This window comes from Mauremys mutica, chromosome 18 (assembly GCF_020497125.1).
Source record: "Mauremys mutica isolate MM-2020 ecotype Southern chromosome 18, ASM2049712v1, whole genome shotgun sequence".
Classification (NCBI taxonomy): Eukaryota; Metazoa; Chordata; order Testudines; family Geoemydidae; genus Mauremys; species Mauremys mutica.
The window spans coordinates 11,058,919-11,079,078 of NC_059089.1; the positions used below are offsets into that span (position 1 = coordinate 11,058,919).

The following is a 20,160-nucleotide window of genomic DNA, read 5'->3' on the forward strand; positions in this document are numbered from 1 at the left end:
CACCGGGGCCCGGGGCAAATTGCCCCACTTGCCCCCCGCCCAGGCAGCCCTGAGACCAGCACAAGGAGTATGCACCACTTAAGTCCAGCATACACCCTATTCTGAGAGTGTGAGTGGGACTTCCGTGGCACAGCGGCTGTGTGCTGACTGTCTGCGTAGGGGTGAATTTCACCTCACTGTAACCACAACATTACACCCTTCCATGGAATACACTAGAGCCCCAGCCAGCTTTCTAAAACTGATTATCTGGTGGGAGAGAATCTCCCATTTTGATACTTACCTATGAGAAAACTGCCACGTTTTGTTTCACGGGCGCTTATGCCTTATGAAAACAGACATTCAACTTAATCCAGCCAGCCACAACTCTTCCGCCCCTTGAGCAGAGTCGTAACTATAGACCAGTGCAATACCATAGATCGGGATGGCCAGCCTGTGACTCCGGCGGCACATGCGGCTCTTCAGAAGTTAATAGGCGGCTCCTTGTACAGGCACCGACTCCGGGGCTGGAGGTACAGGCGCCAACTTTCCAATGTGCCAGGGGGTGCTCACTGCTCAACTCCTGGCTCTTCCATGGGCCCTGCCCCCGCTCCACCCCTTTCCGCCCCCTCCCCTGAGCCTGTCGTGCCCTCGCTCCCCTCCCCCACAGCCTCCTGCATTCCATGAAACAGCTGATTGGGTGGGAAGGGGAGGTGCTGATTGGTGGGGCTGCTGGTGGGTGGGAGGCACTGGGAGCTGGTGGTGGGGGGCTGCTGATGTATTACTGTGGCTCTTTGGCAATGCACATTGGTAAATTCTGGCTCCGTCTCAGGCTCAGGTTGGCCACCCCTGCCATAGATTCAGGGCCGGCTCCAGGGTTTTTGCCACCCCAAGCAGCAAAAAAAAAAAGTCACGATCAGCTCTACCGCCGCCGCTTCAGTCTTAGGCGGCAATTCAGTGGCTGGTCCTTGGCTCTGAGAGGGAGTGAGGGACCCGCCGCCAAAGACCCGGACGTGCTGCCCCTCACCGTTGGCTGCCTCAAGCAGCAGCTTGCTGGGCTAGTGCCTGGAGCCGGCCCTGGATAGATTTAAGGCAGCTCTGCTATACAATTTAAAGGCTGCTTTGGCACCTGAGAGCTTTATAATTCTTCCCCCCACAATACACTCACAGTCCTTAGATGTGCTGTATGCTGTCCTAATATGCTCCCTCCTTGTGTGAGTATTTTTTCCCAGCCCAGATGAGTGTTTTTTTGTGCACTTCTGTGTTGACCTCACTTAAGTTTTACAAGGCAGTGGGACAAGGATGATCCTTCATTCCCATTGCCCCAGTATGGGCCTCACAGCCAAGGTAGCTTTAAACAGGTGATTAACAGGGCATTGCTTTCCTTATGCACATCAGCATAAAATTATCTGACACCTTTATCTCTCTGCCTTCTCCTCTTTTCTCCCCTGTTTTAACTGAAACTGAATTTGAGTGCTGGTGAAAAGGCCCAAGATTGGAAGCCCCAGAGATTGCAGGCCTCTGGTTAGCCACAAGATGGGTACATTAGGTGTAGTGACACTGGGTCTCACTTAAAGCAGGGCAAAAATTTTCCGACGAATCATTTAGTCACTGAAAAATGCACTTGGGGTTAGACTGAAACGATTTGCAAATTTGCGTGGAGTTTGCCGAATCGTTTCAACCAAACTGAAAACGTCTCCGTACGTCGGTAACATCGATAACGTTTCATTTGGCCCCGCAAAAATTCTGTTTTGATTTTTCAGGCTTCTGTCACAAGCAAAGGAAAGGAGTCCTAAAAATGACAGGAGGAGGAGGCAGTGGTGGTGGTGATGCTGGCTCCCGTTATAAGCTTTAGCCCCCAGGTTAGGGCATTCAGTGGGGATGTGGGAGAGACAGGTTCATTTCCCCTCTCTGCCTGATGCAGAGCAGGTATTTAAACGTGCACACATAGCAATGGGATATTCTGGTATCGGGCTTACTCAAACTCCCCTCTTGAAGCTGTTCCACTCTTTATCGATAATTATAGTAGGGCCTTGAAGTTGGGTCTCCCACCTCCCTGGCGAGTGTGCTGCCTTCCAGGCTGTAAAGCATTCTCGCTTTTCCCCACCTGCCCCAGTGCCTATGACTTGCCACGATGCTCTCTCTGACCCACTGACTCCTTGGCCTCCGTGGGAAACGAGAGTGCTAAATTCACGCCAATTGTGGCTGTAGTTTTTTTGGGTATTTGGACCCATGCTCTGGGCACTGGCTTGAGACCACGGACATGTTTCACATGAGCCACTGAACAGCTTTTAGGACCTGGCCTGGCTCCCACTGATGCTAATTGGAAGATTTTGATGGGATCTGGTTTGGAGCCTTAATCCTTACTGAGCAGGGAGAGCTTTGAATCGATGACCTAGAAGAAAGAGGCATTGCAGGACATTGCCAATCCAGAGCATTTTATTAAAAATTCAAACTCCCCTGCCCTCCAAAATAACCTCCTTTTCCTCCAGTCACTGACTACAATAATTTCCTTGCTTCCTACAGGTTTGCAGGTTGTCCTCAAATCCATCATGAAGGCCATGGTGCCCTTGCTCCAGATCGGGCTGCTTCTCTTTTTTGCTATTGTGATGTTCGCCATCATCGGGCTGGAGTTCTACATGGGGAAGTTTCATAAAACCTGCTTCTCGAACGAAACAGGTGAGAGTGAGCTGCTGCTGTTCCCTCAGTAAGTCAGCAGGGCACACGTTATCCGTTTGAGGGCCTAGTGTCGTCTCTCAGAGAAGTGACCTACGTAAGGACAGTTGAATTCCACAGGGTTTTTTGTGATAAGACTTAAAGCCAAAGTCCAGGAGCTTGTCTAGTGATGACCCCTTGACCCAGAGGTATCCTGGCAAAGTTCCAGCTGGCATAATTACCTTCTGTCTCCTTTATTCACCCTGCAGTTTGACTTGGAGGTAGTGGGCCCAGTTTTCTGCTGGTATAAGTCTGTGCAGCTTCACTGGCCCAGAACTCTTCACTTCCTGTCCTAAACTGTTGTGTATTGAGTCTGTTTCTGTTTTTTCCAGGCTAATTTGTGTGTAACATTTGATGATGAATACAATTTCCAGGTTTGTCTCTACGTTCATTCAGTCTTCTTCAATTTCTCTTCTCCATTCAAGTTAGTTTTCTGATTCTTATTTTCCTCTCAGTGTTTTCTGGCTTTCTTCTAGCTGATTAAACCACAGCCTTCTATATTAGCATTTCTCATCCTGCTCTGTTTTCTTTTTTCCCCTTCCACTCCTTGTCTCTCTCCCAGCCCACCTTCTCTCAGTGCTGCAGAATGCCTGGGTGCACACATGCGCACTGGCAACCAGATAGATTCTCCTCTCATTCACAGTGCTGTAGCTCCACTGGCTTGGATGGGTTTACTCCCAGTTTACACCAGCGTGTGTCAGAGGCAGCTCAGGCCCTCAGTTTGTGTGTGTGTCACTTTTGCATTGTAACTGGCAGCCAGGCACTCATGGCGCTGGCTGGATGCAGTGAGTCTTGATTTCAAGGGTTCTGATGTGCAGCTGTTTATTTGTGAGATCTCTAGAGGTTTCTGGGGTAAGAGACAACACCATAGCATGAAGCGTGGGTTGGGACAGACGGCGAGCAGCAGAGAAGTCAGAGAGAGAGAGACAAATGAAAATTCTGGGAGGAGGACACAAGGGTGAAGGACTTCACAGAGAGGGAAGTCAGAACTGGATGGAGCTTTGAGAAGGGCAGGCTAGGGCGTGACCATGAAGGTGAGTGGGAGGGACAGTCCAGAGCTGGTGAGAAAGAAGAACTAGAAGGTCGCTAGCTATGACTGGCCATCGATGTGATGGTTGAAGTCCCTGTGAATGAGGAGAGACAGGGACAGATGGAAAAATCAGTCAGAGAGGAAGAAAGGGCCAGAGGGATGGTTCAGAACCCGGCTGAGGGAGAGACGAAGGAGGGAGTCGAGTGTGAGCAGGCCGAAGCTGAGAAGGAAGGGAAAGAATGAGGGGCCATGGCAGATGAGAGGAAGGAGGAATCTATGGCATGACCACAGTCGTGTAGGAAACAGAGAGGCCTAAGAAGGAGGTGGCTAGGGAAGCATTTGCATGGAGTTTGGTAAGAGTGTGAGGCAGGCTGCCGGAGCATGGCTGGGGATGTTGAAGTACCAGTGTCTTGTAAGGGCGACATGGCTGGGCCCTTAGGATGCTGTGTTACAGAGTGTACAGTCTGCCCAGCATACCCTGTGTCCGGGCGGTGTGCCCACAGCTAGCGCTGTGCAAAGTGTCCACACGCTGATCCCTCCCATCTGCTGCACTGACTCCATAGCCCCCCGGGGCAGCCCTGCCATTACACGCAGTCCGATCAGCCATGCAGCACTTGTGGTTAGAGAGAGAGAAAGCCCTCACAGCGTGTTAATAAAAGGCCAGATCAAGGATAAGGATAAAACCTGGCAATTGCCATAAGAAATGTTGCGGCCTGGAAATGGGAAATTGGACCCTGCAGTGAAAATGACACGTGTCTACCTGCCGCTGTGTAATAAACCCCAGAAAATAGAGGAGTAGGGCCCGGACACCCAGAGACCCTTAACTAAGGGCAGGTGCAACATCAGAATAGCTGCTTGAGGTGCAATTTAACTGTGAAAAATGCAGAACATTTTCTTCTCTCCTCCCCTCCCTCCCCGCGTCAGTTTTTAATCTTTTCATTAACATGGTGTCCAGTTGTATTAGATGGTGTGGAATCACGCAGGGAAAGAGTTCCTACCCCAAGGAGCTTGCAATCCAAAAAACCTTCTCAATGATTATCATTAACCATTTGTTGCATTTATTTATTTAGATTTATATGAAGCGTAATAAGAGTGTCCCATCCAATGCTCTGGGAGGCCCTTGGCAATTCTGTAAAAACTCTATTACAATAATATCTTACATTGACACAGGGCTTTGCAAACCCAGAGTGAGATACTTTTCTTCTCCTGGGCACTTACTGGGTAAGGTAAGCAAAACCTGGCACAGTGGTCCAGGTAAGGGGGTTTGCAGAGAGCTGACTCCAGAGGAAAGCAAGAAGATTCCTGGAAGAAATGGATTTCAAGAAAGGATTTGTAGGAGGGGAAGTGGGCTATTTAAATGAACAGCTCTTGTGGGGGAAGGGGATACCTGTCTTTTCGTTCTGTGTTTGTACAACAGCCCAGTGGGGTTCTGGGCCAGGACTAGGGCTCAGAGATGCGACCACAATTCAAAAGGGTAATAACAACAATATTGCTGGACAGGGAGTGGAAGATCTTTCCCAAGCGGAGATGGCAGTGTAAGCAGTTCTACAGAGCTTTGCCTTTTCAAAGAGCGTTACGGCTATTAGTTAAATGATCCTTACAACCCCCCCCAGTGAGCTGGGTAGCTATTTAAATAGGTTTAAAAAGGCTGCCTGGCCATTGAATGATGTGGGGCTTTCAGCTCTGTTCTGGGCTCAGAAATCACTTCCATCGAACACACGCACAAGGCCACTGAGCAACAGCATGGGAGGCAGTGTTCCCTGTGGTTAGAGCACTGGACTGGGACTCAGGAGACATGATTTCTTGTTCCCTGCTCTGTCAGTGTGTGACTGGCTGACCTCAGCAAATCACTTCCCTTTGTGTCTGTTTCCCCATCTGTACAATGGGAGTAATGATACTGACCTTTGGGTAAGGTGCTTGGGGATCTCCCGATGAGAAGTGCTAGATAACGGCTAGGATTGTTCCTATTTTACTCCCATTTTCTAGCTGAGGAAATAGAGGCACAGAGAAGGGAAGTAACTTGCCCAAGCTTACCCTGCAGCTCACGTGATAGAAAAGGGGCTGAGGTTTCAGGGGCCGGTTTCTCCATTCCCTTATGCCATGTGGAGTCATATATACCATTGCAAACGGAGTGTGAAAAACTCCTGAATCCACCTGGGAATGACTGGTGTGCAAGTGGCAGCATGGGGTCAGGGCAGTGGACAATCTGGCCCTAGCTCTCCAGGGTGACTGAGGGGATGCAACTGGGGAGATGTGAGATGACAGACAATTGCAAGGATATGGGAGCAGAGACAAAGGTGGGAGTCAGACTGTTTGGGGCCTCGCAGGTGAGGACGATGATCTCATGTGGTAGTGAGACAGCCGTCGTCTGGGCTGACGCACTGGGGCTTGAACTGGGAACCTCCAGAGTGGAAATCATGAGTGGCTAAAGAGCCAGCACGCCCTGAGGGGGAGCTGTAACAACTCACATCCTAGGTGGATTGGAATAGAGGGAGACCTCTAGCATGTCTACACAGGTGGGTTACACTAGGAGACTGCCAACGAGTGAGCATGAGGAGGGAAGAGCCCTGGCTAAAGAAGATGGCTAGAGTGGTGGTGTTTTGCAGTAGATTGGAGATGGGGAGAGGTGAGAACCAGGGGGCCCAGGGAACAGAAGGTTCAAGTGACCAGGTGTTGGTCTAAGTACCACGTAATATTCTTCTTTATGCCCTTGGCAGAGCGCCACTTAGAATTCTCAGCCTTTTCCTCACTGACATGACGGGTTCGGTGGGTGGAGCAAAGGAGGGAAAGTGTTAGGTAGTTGCTGGGGTTTTTTCCGTTTAATGTTTTTTTAAAAAAAAAGCCACAGTCCCATCCATGGTCACTTGGGAGCCATCTTGGTGAGCAACATCACGATGATGTTATGACTGACAGATCTCTAGGCCAAGCGGAAGGCTGAGCCCTGTGTGTGGCATGTGATGTAAGATACCCAGCTTAGCACTGCTGGGTATGTTACTTAGCACACAAGTATGGACCTGGGAGCCCAGCCAGAAGCTTGTGAGTACCATACCTCATGGCATCTGGCATCTCGACAGGAGGGAAGCAGGGCCAGCTCCAGAATGAAGGTTACGACCTCCTTAAAGCCTCCACCTTACCAGCATATGAAGGAGTCTCTGTTAAAGGGCACCATGCAGCTCTCTGCTCTGTGGTTAATGTGTTCATCTGCAGATGAATTACAGAAATTGATTCTACCCAGTTCCCTCTCCTCCCCGCCTCGCTTGCTCTCTCGGATCGGAAACGGAGCAATGGCATTTCTGAAAAGGCAGCGGGCGGGGTTTCCTGGATCTGGAATCCCTCGTGTGCAGGGAAAGCAAAGCATCCCGCTAATCTAATCAACCCAGCATTTTAAACCTAAATGCCTAATCTCAGAAGAGGTGCATTAACAAGCTCAGGTCCATTTGCTCTGAACATTGACTTCAGGGTGGAAATATGAACCTCCTCAAGGAGCTGCATCCCTGCAACAGTAGTAGGGCTGGGGATCTGGGGAGTTAGGGGGATTCAGGCCTGGCCTTGTTCCCAGTCCCCAAATGAAACAGTCACTTGGGATTCTTATGGAAACCAAGAAGCAAAGAGCAGTAATTCAGAAAGCTGGTGAGCTCATGGCGTATGAGTGGCTCACCTCGACACAGCATTAGTAATGTTCTGAGGTTATGGAAAAGATGCTTTTTGTTTTGATGAAAACCAGGCAAAAGTCTAAGACAGACCCACACATTAGTGTGTCATTTTCAGTGAATATGTGATATATTTTCCACTCTCCATAATCTTCCATGCACTCATGGGTGGCTGACACAGAATTCTTTTATTCACACCCATTTGCACATATTCTCATTCACCATTCCCTGCTTACCAGACTTCAGAAGTTATGGCTACAAAATCGTCTCGAGAGAAGAAGGCACCACACCCATTTCTGAATTTTCCTTGAGACGCCTACCTAGTCCTTTGAAACATGCACTAGAGATTATGGGCCAATTCTGCATTGTTACACCAGTGTAAAAATCCAGAATAATCCCACTGAAATCAATGGTGTTATCCTGGATTTATAACTGAGATCAGATTGGGAACGCTTCGGAGTCTCTCCCTTTGAGTTTGTGTAGACTAGAGGTTCTTTTTTTTAACTTGAGTTAATTGATTGATTGTTAACTTGAGTTGCTAAAAGACTAATCTAGATGTGACCCAAACAATTGTTCTGTGATGCAAACCTTTATGGTTTAGTTGTATCCTGGGACAAACCTTTGTGGCATGGATTTAAAAACAGGTTAGTATTTAAAAACTCGAGTTAATAGTATTCAGTTACAAGAACTCTAGACTTGAGCTGGGTGAAAATATTTCTTGTGATCCCTTTTTTCACCAAACAATGCAGATTCAGGTTGACTGAAACAATTTGAGAATTTGGACTGATTTTGCCAAATTGTTTGTCAGGAAAAAAAAAAAAAGGAAATGTCTTCAGAAATGTCAAAACTCTTCATCTCAGCATGTCTGAAACAAGCATATTCAGTGATTTGCAGAGCCCTACTCTAAGCTGTGCATGGACAGCACCTTGCACAATGGCGCCCTAATCTCAGTTGCAGCCGGTAAGTCATGACTGGGATGCAAACGATGATCATTTGGCCGCATCACTTTGCAAACTTTTTTTTAGAAAAAAATAGTAAGTGGAATAGCCACTGCCGATTCCCTCCCCTGCACTCTCTTTTTCACACGGACTTTAGAAGACCCGACTTGCTTGTCATGTCTCCTGCTCATAAGGTAATCAATACATGTAGTAATAGATGTTCATTGCCTTTAGAAAGGATTACCTTGTACCAAAAGGCCAAACGTCAGAAAGCCGGCTGCACTTTTCCAAGGGGTCCTTGGAGAATTGTCCTCAAAGACTTTATTTTCTTCTTTCTTCTTGCTGCCTTGCCTCAGTAAACCCTTCAACATTCATTACAAGCGCCAAAGCGACCCACACGGGAGCCTGAGGGCAAAACCTTGTAGTGAGGGGCTGGTGAGGTGGAAAGAGGTTGCTTGCACACACCGTATTGTGAAATACCACAGAGCCAGGCTGCCAGACTTTCCTCTGCAGGCATCTTTCTGTGTAATTATTATTATTATTATTATTTTATTATTGTTATTACTGATTTCCCCCCCTTTGGTGAATTTGATTTAGTAAAGTCTGATTCTTATTGCCCCTGCCCTCGCAGTGCCTTTCCGTAAGGACCTTTTCCTCTGCCAGCGTGGTATAAAGGGGCCTTTGTGTAAATGAAAAACGTGGCCTGGTGAGTTTATTTACTTTGAGAATCCAGCCCTGGGCTCCCAAAGCTTCTCCATCAGCTGCAAGGCGGCAGAGTAATAACTACCCTGGATAACAGTGAGCATGGAAATCAAGAGGAATATGGATATAAAGTGACTTTAATTTTTGGTGGGAGAGGCGGGGGTTTGAGTGTCAGGTGATCGATCTTTGCTCAGTCATGACAACAAATTGCTATTTCTGACCTTGCTTAGAGCCAGCGAGATGGGGGAATCAATCGTTCTTTGCTTATTCACGACACTGAGTGGATATTTCTGGTCTTGTCTCGGATGAGTTAACTCACCCTTTCCGCACATCCTCTAAGGTCTTCCTGAGTGGTAGAAGTCTTTACTTTTGCCTTCAGTGGGGCTGGAGGACGACCACCATAGAACAGAGACTGTTTCCTACTCAGGGTGTGTAGCAGGGTGGACCCTGCTCCTGCTGGAAGGGTTTAAAAAGTGGCCTGACAGGGCTTGAGAGCAGTGGCTCTCAAGGCTGAGCTGATCAGGGAAGTGGCTGCAGCTGGAGGCCACGCCCCAAACTGAGCCACAGGCCCTATAAAAAGGCCAGGGAAGCCAGAAGCCAGACAGTCTCTCTCTGGCTATAGAGAGAGATGGGCCTGGCTGCTTAGGAGCTTGAGACTAGATACCTGAGTGCAGCAGGGCTGGGGAAGGCTGAGGAGCCGGGGAGCTCCAGCCTAGAAAGCCCCAGGCTGCGGCCTAGCAGTGGGCCAATAGGTACTGTGGGTTGCAGAGGGCAGCCCAGGGGTAGGCCAAGGCAGCAGGTCCAAACCCAACTTTGCCTGTGATGAGTAGGCTGATACTGCAGTCTGCCCCAGAGTGTGGGGCTAGACAATGACTGGCAGTAGCCAAAAACTGAGGCAAGGTAGGGATAGAGGGTGAGGGCTCCCTGAGACAGAAGGGGAGACCCAGAGAGAAAGGGGTTGCTGCTAGGGGGTAGTGCCCCATGTAAAAGGGCACCGGGTCCAGGGAGGGACACGGGGGCCTACGAACAGGTGGATCACCAGCCTGCAGAGGGTGCTCCAGGGCTGGACTGAGCTAAATTCCCAGAGCAACCAGTAGGAGGCGCCGCAGGGGTGAGTCGACCCGTTTACAGGGTGGCTTTACAAATTAATTAAATACGGATGACTGCTGCAGTGATTGTGTAGGACCAGCAGAGCAGCCATTAGTAGTAGTTGTTCATTAATTATTTGTATTGTGGTGGTGCCTGGAGGCCAGGCTCCCACTGCGCTAGAATCATAGAATTCAAGATCAGAAGGGACCATTATGATCATCTAGTCTGACCTCCTGCAAGATGCAGGCCACATAAGCCGATCCACCCACTCCTGAACTAATTCTCTCCCTTGACTCTGCTGTTGAATGCTCCAAATCGTGATTTAGAGACTTCAAGTAGCAGATAATCCACCAGCAAGCGACCCCTGCCCCATGCTTCGGAGGAAGGCGAAAAACCTCCAGGGCCACTGCCAATCTACCCTGGAGGAAAATTCCTTCCCGACCCCAAATATGGCGATCAGCTGAACCCCGAGCATGCGGGCAAGACTCTCCAGCCAGACCCTCTGGAAAGGGCTAACAATATCCCAACATTGACCCTTTGTACTAATTACCAGTTTGGCACGTTATTGACCTATTGACTAAACCCGTTATCCTATCATCCCATCCCCTCCATAAACTTATTCAGCTTAATCTTAAAGTCATGGAGGTCCTTCACCCCCACTGTTTCCCTCGGTAGGCTGTTCCAGAATTGCACTCCTCTGATGGTTAGAAACCTTCGTCTAATTTCAAGCCTAAATTTCCTAACTGACAATTTATATCTGTTTGTCCTCGTGTCCACATTAGCACGGAGCTGAAATAATTCCTCTCCTTCCCTGGTATTTATCCCTCTGATATATTTAAAGAGTGCAATCATATCTCCTCTTGTCCTTCTTTTGGTTAAGGAAAACAAACCGAGCTCCTCAAGTCTCCTTTCATACGACAGGCCTTCCATTCCTCGGATCATTCTAGTGGCCCTTCTTTGTACTCGTTCCAGTTTGAATTCATCCTTCTTAAACATGGGAGACCAAAACTGCACACAATACTCCAAATGAGGTCTTACCAACGCCTTATATAACGGGACTAGCAACTCCTTATCTCTACTAGAAATACCTCGCCTAATGCATCCCAAGACCGCATTAGCTTTTTTAACGGCCACATAACATTGCTTACTCATAGTCATCCTACGATCAACCAGGACTCCTAGGTCCTTCTCCTCCTCCGTTACTTCCAACTGGTGCGTCCCCAGCTTATAACTAAAATTCTTATTAGTCATCCCTAAATGTATAACCTTACACTTCTCATTATTGAATTTCATCTTGTTACTAATACTCCAGTTTACAAGGTCATCCAAATCTCCCTGGAGGATATCCCGATCCTTTTCCGAATTGGCAATACCTCCCAACTTGGTGTCATCCGCAAACGTTATCAGCCCACTCCTACTTTTGGTTCCGAGGTCAGCGATAGGCTCTGTACAAACATGTAACACAGTGACAGTCCCATCCCTAAGAGCTTACAGTCCATTCCGTGTTCAGAGCTTGGCCGCCATGGACATGAAAACCTGTTTCAATGAGAGAAGTCGCCTTGGCAAGGGCATGCCAGCCTCCTCCTCTACACTCTCCAACATGGGCCAGGAGGGAATTGGTATGCCCTGACCCCAGAGCCTTGGTGGAATATTTCCCTGCTAGATGGCCCCTACAGCAGTTCAGCATTGCCGCCTTTGCACTGGGGGGGAGCACAAAACTTGCTAAGAGACGTGAACCCACTGCCTTCTGTCCCAGAAGTTAGCATGCTCTCAGTTGTGCTGCACAGACTACGGTATCATGAGCCTCTGGCCTGCATTGCTGAAGTTACAGGGCTGAGTTCTCCACTCTGTCCTACTGTCTGGTCCCAGAGAAAAGTTAGAGCTGTTTAGGTGCAGCTCTAACTTTCACCGCCGGCATTAGGCACTCCTTGGACCTATGGGTGTGGTTTCACTTCACGCTGGAGATCTATTGCCAGCTTGAGTAGACGTGCCCACACTAGCTCTGATCAAGCTAGCGGGCAGCGTGAGCGGCGGGACGGGCTTAGCCGTCTGAGTGCGTAGCTCCTCTCCTGGGCGGGGTCAGACTCAGGGCTGGTAGGCCCTCCCACTGCCATGGCTACACGTCTGGTTTCAGCACCCTAGGTAGATCGGAGCTAGCGTGGGTATGTCTCCGAGCTTGGGGAGTGATTCCCAGTCGAGAAGTGTTACACATACACTGTATAGGGTTGGGTTTAGCTTTGCTCTGCCCCTCCCTTCATGTCCTCGCCCTTGGAACACCCTCAACATTCGCCCTCCCGCCCCTTATGCTGGGACAGCTGCCGCGCTCAGTGGCCTTAGCAGCCTGGAGAACCTGCCTCATAATCTTTTTGTTTCTGTCCATCATCACTCTGACGCAATAGGCCTAATACAATAGTAGTAATGTTAATACTTAGCACTTTTCTACACCTTACACTACGTCACTGAATCACAGTATTCACTCTGCTTTAAACCGAGGGCATCTCCTTGGTCTACTCTGACTATTAATGCTATGGTGTGGGGGCCCCAGACATGGCACTAACACTGTTGTGAACTGTAGGTTTTGGATACATGGGGCCTGATTTTCATTTCCACTGTCACTAAAGCCCCTATCGCACACCCCTGGCAATGTAAAGGGCCTTACGTGGGCAGACATTGTAGCTACACCCACTTTAAGATCCCAAAGTAGCATAAAGGAACCTTAGTGTAAATGAGAATCAGACCCTGCTTCTCCTGGAGGCAGTTTGGTGAGAGTTCAGTGATACCGTTGGGAGGCTTTGATCAGTAACTGTGTTTCACTCCCCTCATCCCTCTTGTCTTTGTAGGTGAGGAGGTGGGAGATTTTCCTTGTGGAGAGGATCCCCCGGCCAGGCAATGTGAGAATGGAACCACATGCAGGAAATACTGGCCAGGCCCCAACTATGGAATCACCAACTTTGACAATATTCTGTTTGCTGTGCTAACTGTCTTCCAGTGCATCACCATGGAGGGCTGGACCGACATCCTCTACAATGTGAGTATCACAGACAATATCCATAGAGTTCTCCGGGCGATGTGTGAATTGCGTTTTTCTATTCCACTGCGGGGGCAGGCGTCGCACAGATTCCCAGTGTGGAGAACAAAACGAGGAGGAACGTGTCAGTGGTTCATTCTTACTGCGATAGGATTCGAATTCTGCCTTGAACTGCAAAACACATCAGCTGGTTGGTGTTTTTCCATCAGTAGCCCCCAGCCCAGGCTTTTTTGGGACTGTCCCAGTTTTCTTAAGGCAGGCCTGTGGCCCGCGAGCTCTGTGCTTTGTAGGACATTCCTTGGTGCCTTATAATCCTTTATCGCCGTCCAGAGAGATGGCATTTTGAGGCAGCAATCCTTGTATCTGCATACCTATGTAGTGATTTCTGATGCAGCATGATGATACCATGCCAAAATGTCATCAGGTTACATTGCAGGTACCGATGCAGTTTCACACCAAATGGGTTTATCCCGTTGTAGGAACTCCAAGCGTTGAGTCCATCCTCACTATTTCTTATAGAATATATTTCATCAAAGGCCGAATAGAAGTGGCACAATCAGTGACTCCTTCACATTCGCCTCTTGTATCTAAGGGCTTTCCCTACAGCCTAGGTTCACACCTAGTGCTGTGTATTATAACATGCTTCAAGGAACATAGGGAGATGATGGTGATGGTCTCAAATGGAGTGCTGGTTTGGGTTATTCTGCAAGCCTCATTCTTACCTGCCATATCTCCACTGACTGGGGTGGAGCTGCACCCAGGATGAATGTGGTCTGTTGGGTCTGAACCTTCATTGCCTTGCACTTTGTTTAGTCATTTACACGTGTGCAAAGTGGGTCCAAAAGGCTACAGTTTAGATCGGTGAGCATTTTCCAGCGGTTTTGCACCCTCTTTGTGCCATGTAAGTGACTGCACTCGGCACAAGGTAGTAGAGCACACTGGTTGTAGAAGACGCTCGTGAGCGCTAGTGACACCAAAATGGTTTGTATTTAAATGAGGGGTTTGTGTGATAATAGTCAATGCAGCAGCACGCTTCGGGGCAGGGAGACATTTATAGGGTGCCTTGAGTAGTGCTATAAAGCACGAGGCCAAAAGCGATGTGACTTAGAACCACTCCAGAAGTGCTGTAACCTCCCGCTTTACAGGTCTAATGGGCTTTATTGCTTATCGCGGAATAGAATTTAGACATAAGGAAAAGAGTCAGACGATTGCGTTTACTGAGCATTATTGGAATGGGCACAGCCAGTGACCTATGAGAAGACTTTAGTTGTGCTCAGTGTTTTAAAACCCATTGAATTCTGGGCTACGGGACCCCTTCCCTGTGGATATTTCTATGACAGCAGGACAGCATGGTTAGCAGCAAGCACGGTGAACTGTAAGGTGCAATCCTGCTTTAGTGGAAGCCACTACATCCCATTTATTCCCTTCTCTCTTCATTGCACAAGTCTTCATTTCTTGACAATCGCTGGCCCATTTAGATTGGTCGCAGAAGTCTGCAACCGTGAGGGGGAGGGAAGGCCTCACTTCCCATCCGTGTTCCCCCCTCCACTCCCTACCTATTTCATCACACAACCAGTCCCCCCAGACCCATTCACTGACCCTTTCTCTTCTCTCCACAATCAACAATCATGCGAAAAGCCCATTAGAGTCCCGGTTTTGACTGATTAATCAATAAATGGCATATTAGATCATCTTCCTCCAGCCTGCCTTTTGTCTAGCATGCAGGGAGCAGAGCTGGCTCTTGGAATTGATTCGGGGTTGCTTTGAAGTTATTGCAGTACCATTAACCTAATTGGAAACCGATACATTGATCTGGGGCAGCAAGGATTGGCTGTGCAAACGTGATTCTGACTCTGCAGATCTTGTCTGTGGAGCAGTAAGCCCCAGCCGCTTATCCCTGGTTAAACCTTAGATGCCAGGTGGATTTCCCATCACCTACAAGTGGGAGGCTCTGGGAATGGCTGAGGACAATGTTTCATAGGCTGTGAGGCTGTCATTCCTGTGGGAGCACAAATGCAACCATGGACAATTAAAAAATGGAGGATTGTTTTTCTTTCCAACAATTCTATCCTATTTCTGATCTGCCTGTTTCCATGATATTAGAAGCCCCAATTCAGGAAGGTTCTTAAGCATGTGTGTAACTTTAAGCCGATGAGCATGTGTGTAACTTTAAGCATCTGCCTATCACCATGGTATCCAATACCCCTTTGACTTCAGCAGGAATGCTCACATGTTTAACTCTGTGCATGTGACTAAGTACCATTGAGAATCGTGGCCAAAGAGTCACCTAGCCATCTAGATTCAACTAAAGCAGAGTTAGATAGATGGTAGCCCGGTCTCTTGGTTTCCATATTACAGTAACTCCTCATTTAACGTCGTCATGCTTAACGTTGTTTCAATGTTACGTCCCTGCTCAATTAGGGAACATGCTCATTTAAAGTTGTGCAATGCTCCATTATAACATCCTTTGGCTGCCTGCTTGTAAGATTCTGTGGAAGAGCAGTGACTTTACAAGGGAGCATTGCACAAGTTCGGCTTCTCTGCCTCCTCCCAGCACTTCCCCCGCTGTTTGGCGGCGTTTAGGATTTTCTGGGAGGGAGGGGGAGGAGTGGAGATGCAAGGCTTCTCCCACTCCCTCCCAACACGTCACGCGTAGGACTTTCTTGGAAGGCGGGGCAGGAGCAGGGCAGCGCCGCATCTCCGCTCCTCCCCCTCCATCCCAGAAAGTCCTATGGGCCGCCAAACAGCTGTTTAGCAGTGCTTAGGACTTTGGGGCGGGAGGGATGTGGCGTGCTCCGGAGAGGAGGTGGAGCGGAGACAGGAAGAGGCAGGCCTGGAGTGGAGCGGGGACAGGAAGAGGCGGGCCTGGAGCATTCCCGGCAAAGTACAAGCCTGTTCTTCTCCAGGGAAGCGGCCGCTGCTGCTGCAAAGGTGTTTCCTAGCGTCCTTGCCTGCAGCGGGTTGTGCCTGTGTGGGGTAAGCCAGGGGCACTTCCCCACCACAGTACAGTACTGTACAGTATATAATGCCTTTTGTCTGCCCCCAAAAAATTTCCTTGGAAGCTAACCCCCCTCATTTACATTCAGTCTTGTGGGAAAATTGGATTTGTTTAACATTGTTTCACTTAAAGTTGCATTTTTCAGGAACATAAATACAACGTTAAGTGAGGAGTTTCTGTACCTGTCCCTCTGCCAGCTTCATCCCCATATCCCTCTGATGGTGCACTCCTATCACTTACTAGTGAGCTGTGCTGTTCACAGGGTAGCAGCAGAGTGAAAAGGGGAGAGAAGGGAGAAGAGAAGGGAAGATCCATCTGGTTTGTTGTTTTGTAATTGCTTAGTATCAGAGGGGTAGCCGGATTAGTCTGTATCCACGAATATAATGAGGAGTCTGGTGGCACCTTAAAGACTAATAGATTTATTTGGGCATAAGCTTTTGTGGGTAAAACCCCCACTTTTTCAGGTGCCACCGGTCTCCTTCCTTGTTTTTGTAATGGCAGTTTTCCTCTTGTTTCCCCCTGTGCCTACACATATCATTTAGAAACATACAACAGCGACTGTAAACTCATCAGAGCAAATGTGCAGTGATGCAACTATCAGACTGTGCACAACAGAGAGTACCCAGCCCATCAAAGCCTGCGGCTCCAACCAACCCAGCTGCGTGCCAGCTATTCTGTAGACTTTGCTGCCTGTGCTGGCTGAGTCTAGAGTGTGGAAGTGAGCCAGAAGGACACTGCATTTTCTATCCATCGCTCTACAAGCACGTTACAAAGGGAGGGTGCAAGGGTCGTGAGCCTCACTAGATAGAGGAGGGAAAATGAAGTATAGAGCGAGAAAATGAGTTGTCCAAGATGACTCAATAGCAGAATCTAGATCATGATGACTCATGGCCCCATGCTCAGTCCATTAGACTACAGCTACCTATAAGGCAGAGTCAAAGCTCAGGGACTGAAGCCATGTCTCTGGACTGCCAGCCCCAAATTGTGACCCAGTCTTCCCTGCCCGTGTGCCTAAAATGCAAAATAGGAGAAGCCTGGATATTGTCTCTGGTTTGTTTGCAGTACATAGCTCCATAATCTATCCAACATTTTAAGAAGCAGAGTAAGATGTGGCTTCTACCTTGCAGAGCCTACTCTCCCCCTCTCTTCTCCCCTCCCCCGGAACTCATTGAGGGTCTGGTTGTTCGTTAAGGAGTTTGCTCTTGGGGCATTCTGCCAGGGAGGAGAAGGTTTCTGGGCTGGGACAGGTGAGGGTGGATTAGGACTATAAAAGGGTGGAGCATGTCCTGATAGGAGACCGACCCTCTGGTCTGTTCTGCTTTCCCCAGGTGAACCTGCCAGCCCCTGGATGCAGGTCTTTCACCTTGGCCAAGTCATGGATCCACTTTTTGTTGCGATGCTTAATTAATATTTGCAAAGTGCTGTGAGATCCTGAGATGAGCCTCCAGGGAGGTACAAGTAGGAGTATGCTTTTGTAAGAAGTCAGGGCTGAGATTTCTCATGCCGTCAACTGCCCAGGAGCCAGTGAAAAGGTCATCTCCCAGTTCCCAGCAGTGCAGTTCCTATTCCCCTGCCTTTGAGTGAACACTCTCCAGCTCCTGCTAGATGTTGGTTTTACTTGGGCTTACCTCTCACTTTCCACTGTTAAAATGGGCTCCCATGGAGCGGGGTCCATCGTAGGGACTGAAAGTGGGTTATCCTGCCGGGCAGTCTGGGGCCCAAGGCCGTTATGGGGAAGTTGAGGTTGCAATGAGCTTGGAGGGCCATTTCCTCCTGAAAAACGAGCCGATTGATTGTTTGCTTTGGATCAATAGCACTCTGTCGCTGTTCAGATTTCTCTGCTACCGCCAGCGCTGCTGCTGCGCTCTACCACGAGGGCAGTGGAAGGAGGTGCTGCTTTTTCCCTATGTAAGTCATCGTTAGGGTCACTCATAAACTCAGAAGAGCAGCGCTCGCATCCTAGCTGCTTAGCCAGTTCCTTATTAACGGCACTAGGGAATAGGAGTGGTTTCCCCCTCAAAAGCAACTTTGGGCTGATGGAAATCACCAATCCTGAGTGGTCCTGTTGTCGGTGCCCAAGCCCTAGAGCTCAGGTCTAGGCTGGCGACTAAACCCCAGAGTTCTGGCCTGTTTAGGCTGAGTGCTGTGATTCAGCCCATTGGGAAGATGGACCTGAGCTGTAGCATTGGGATTTCGACCTGAAGTTCCCCAAAGTTTGCGGGGGAGGGGACGGGGGGGCGGGGTTGGATCTGATTCTTCCTGTTCTGGAGATAGCCGACCTGCAGAGATCAAATCCAGGCACAAACTTCGCCAGCCAAGGAGGGCACTTTGGGTCTGGTTTGCCAGTTGGGCTCAGCTCTTTCACAAAGGGTCTTTTTAGTAGCAGCGATTGTAGCAGCAACAGTGTACGTGTTTCTGAAGGATTGTGCTGACTTCACATCTGATACGGACACGACCCTCCCATGGGTTATTCGGGAGTAACGCAGCAGGCAGAAGGCAGGGCTTCGTGATAGATAAGACTGGCTTGGAAATCCTTAAACCCCTCTCCATGATAATAAACGGAGGAGTTATAAAGGCAAGGAGGTGGATCTCAGGTTTTCATGGACTGCAAAAATGTCCTTCCCTCTTTGCCTCACTCATCTGCCGGTTATGCTTTTATGGGAGTTTCCCTTTAATTGGAGTCAATGAAAGCTTTCTAGCAAGACTTTATGTGGAAAGTGATTTATGCTTGAGGCAAAGAGATTAAAGCATCAATCAGGTAAAATGCTTTAAGAATAAGCTGGGGGAAGCTCATTTCTGAAACAGTAGCACAATAACAGCAGAGTAATCGCTCCAAACAAGCCCTTCTGCATACTGCAGGCTCACCAGCTGTGGCCTGCACCCAGCCAGAAACCTGCTGTGAGTTTAGAGAGCAACAGATGATTTAGAAACAGTCCCTTTGTCTTGTGCTAATGACAGGGAACCATCTTTTCTCCCACAAAGAGCAGAGCCAAAATTCTCTCATCCTGAGAGAACCCCAGGGCCTCAGCATAATCTGAGAACATGATTAAAGCATAGACTGAGCCCATCTACACCGCCATTACACTGTTTTAAATGTGTTGGAAGACTAACGTGCCATAACCGTTTTCCTCACCGTGGCAGAACATGTGCTCTCAACATGGACTCGGGAACCAGTTTCCTGTGTCACAGCCCGCCGCCTTTTCTTTGTGGCTCCTTGAGAAGATGGACCTGAAACTTTTCTCTGTTGTAGCACAGGGTCACATTAGGTAGAAGGCTGAGAACAATTGTGGGAAGAAGATAGAGTACAGATGGGACCACAGAGATTCCTGTGGCCAGAACATATGGCCAGATTCTGAAACCTTTACTCATCCTTACTGTGAGAGTAGCCTGCTGAAATACAAAATAACATTGTTCCCTGGACTCTGGAAGTCATAGCTTTTCTCTGTACAGCACAGATGTGACTGTATCTCCCAGTAGAATACTGCCTACTGTTCTGGGCACCTTGATACTAGATACACATCATTACATTGGAGGAAACTTGGAGAATGAGAATTAAGAGGCTGGAGGGACTGAAGATTAAAATAACTTAATGTGTATAGCTTGGCTAAATGATTGCTCAAGAGGATTAAGATAACTGCCTAGAAGTGTTTATAATAATTTACATGGCTCCTTTCATCCTAAAGTGCTTTACAAATTATATACGGGTGCACACCATACAGCACCGCTGAAGTAAGCCTCCTGTGGGGTGGGGATTGGAAACCAACCAGCAAACAGTGAGGGGTGGGGAGTTTTGACCAAGGACATCAGAGCAAACCTCTATTCTTGCTAAATGTTCCAAAGGATCTTTAGATTAAAATTATTACCACCACTGCCTCCTCCTCCTCCTGTAAAATTATTACCCACCATAGCACCCAGGAGTCCTAGTCATGGCCAAAGGACCCCACTGAGCTAGGCTCTGTACAAATGCCAGCTAAGAAGATGGCCCCTGCCCAAAGAGCTTACAATGTAAGAATAAGACAAGGCAGTGGGGTGGA

General features: G+C 48.6%; 1 protein-coding gene across 1 annotated transcript in view; it reads left to right on the plus strand.

The window, feature by feature from the left end:
• Nucleotides 1-20,160, plus strand: part of CACNA1B (calcium voltage-gated channel subunit alpha1 B) — a 491,615-nt gene that overhangs the window by 189,608 nt on the left and 281,847 nt on the right. The window contains exons 5-6 of the mRNA XM_044993192.1: nucleotides 2,503-2,655; nucleotides 12,941-13,128. Coding sequence (XP_044849127.1) covers nucleotides 2,503-2,655; nucleotides 12,941-13,128 — 341 coding nt within the window. The remainder of the gene's footprint in view (nucleotides 1-2,502; nucleotides 2,656-12,940; nucleotides 13,129-20,160) is intronic.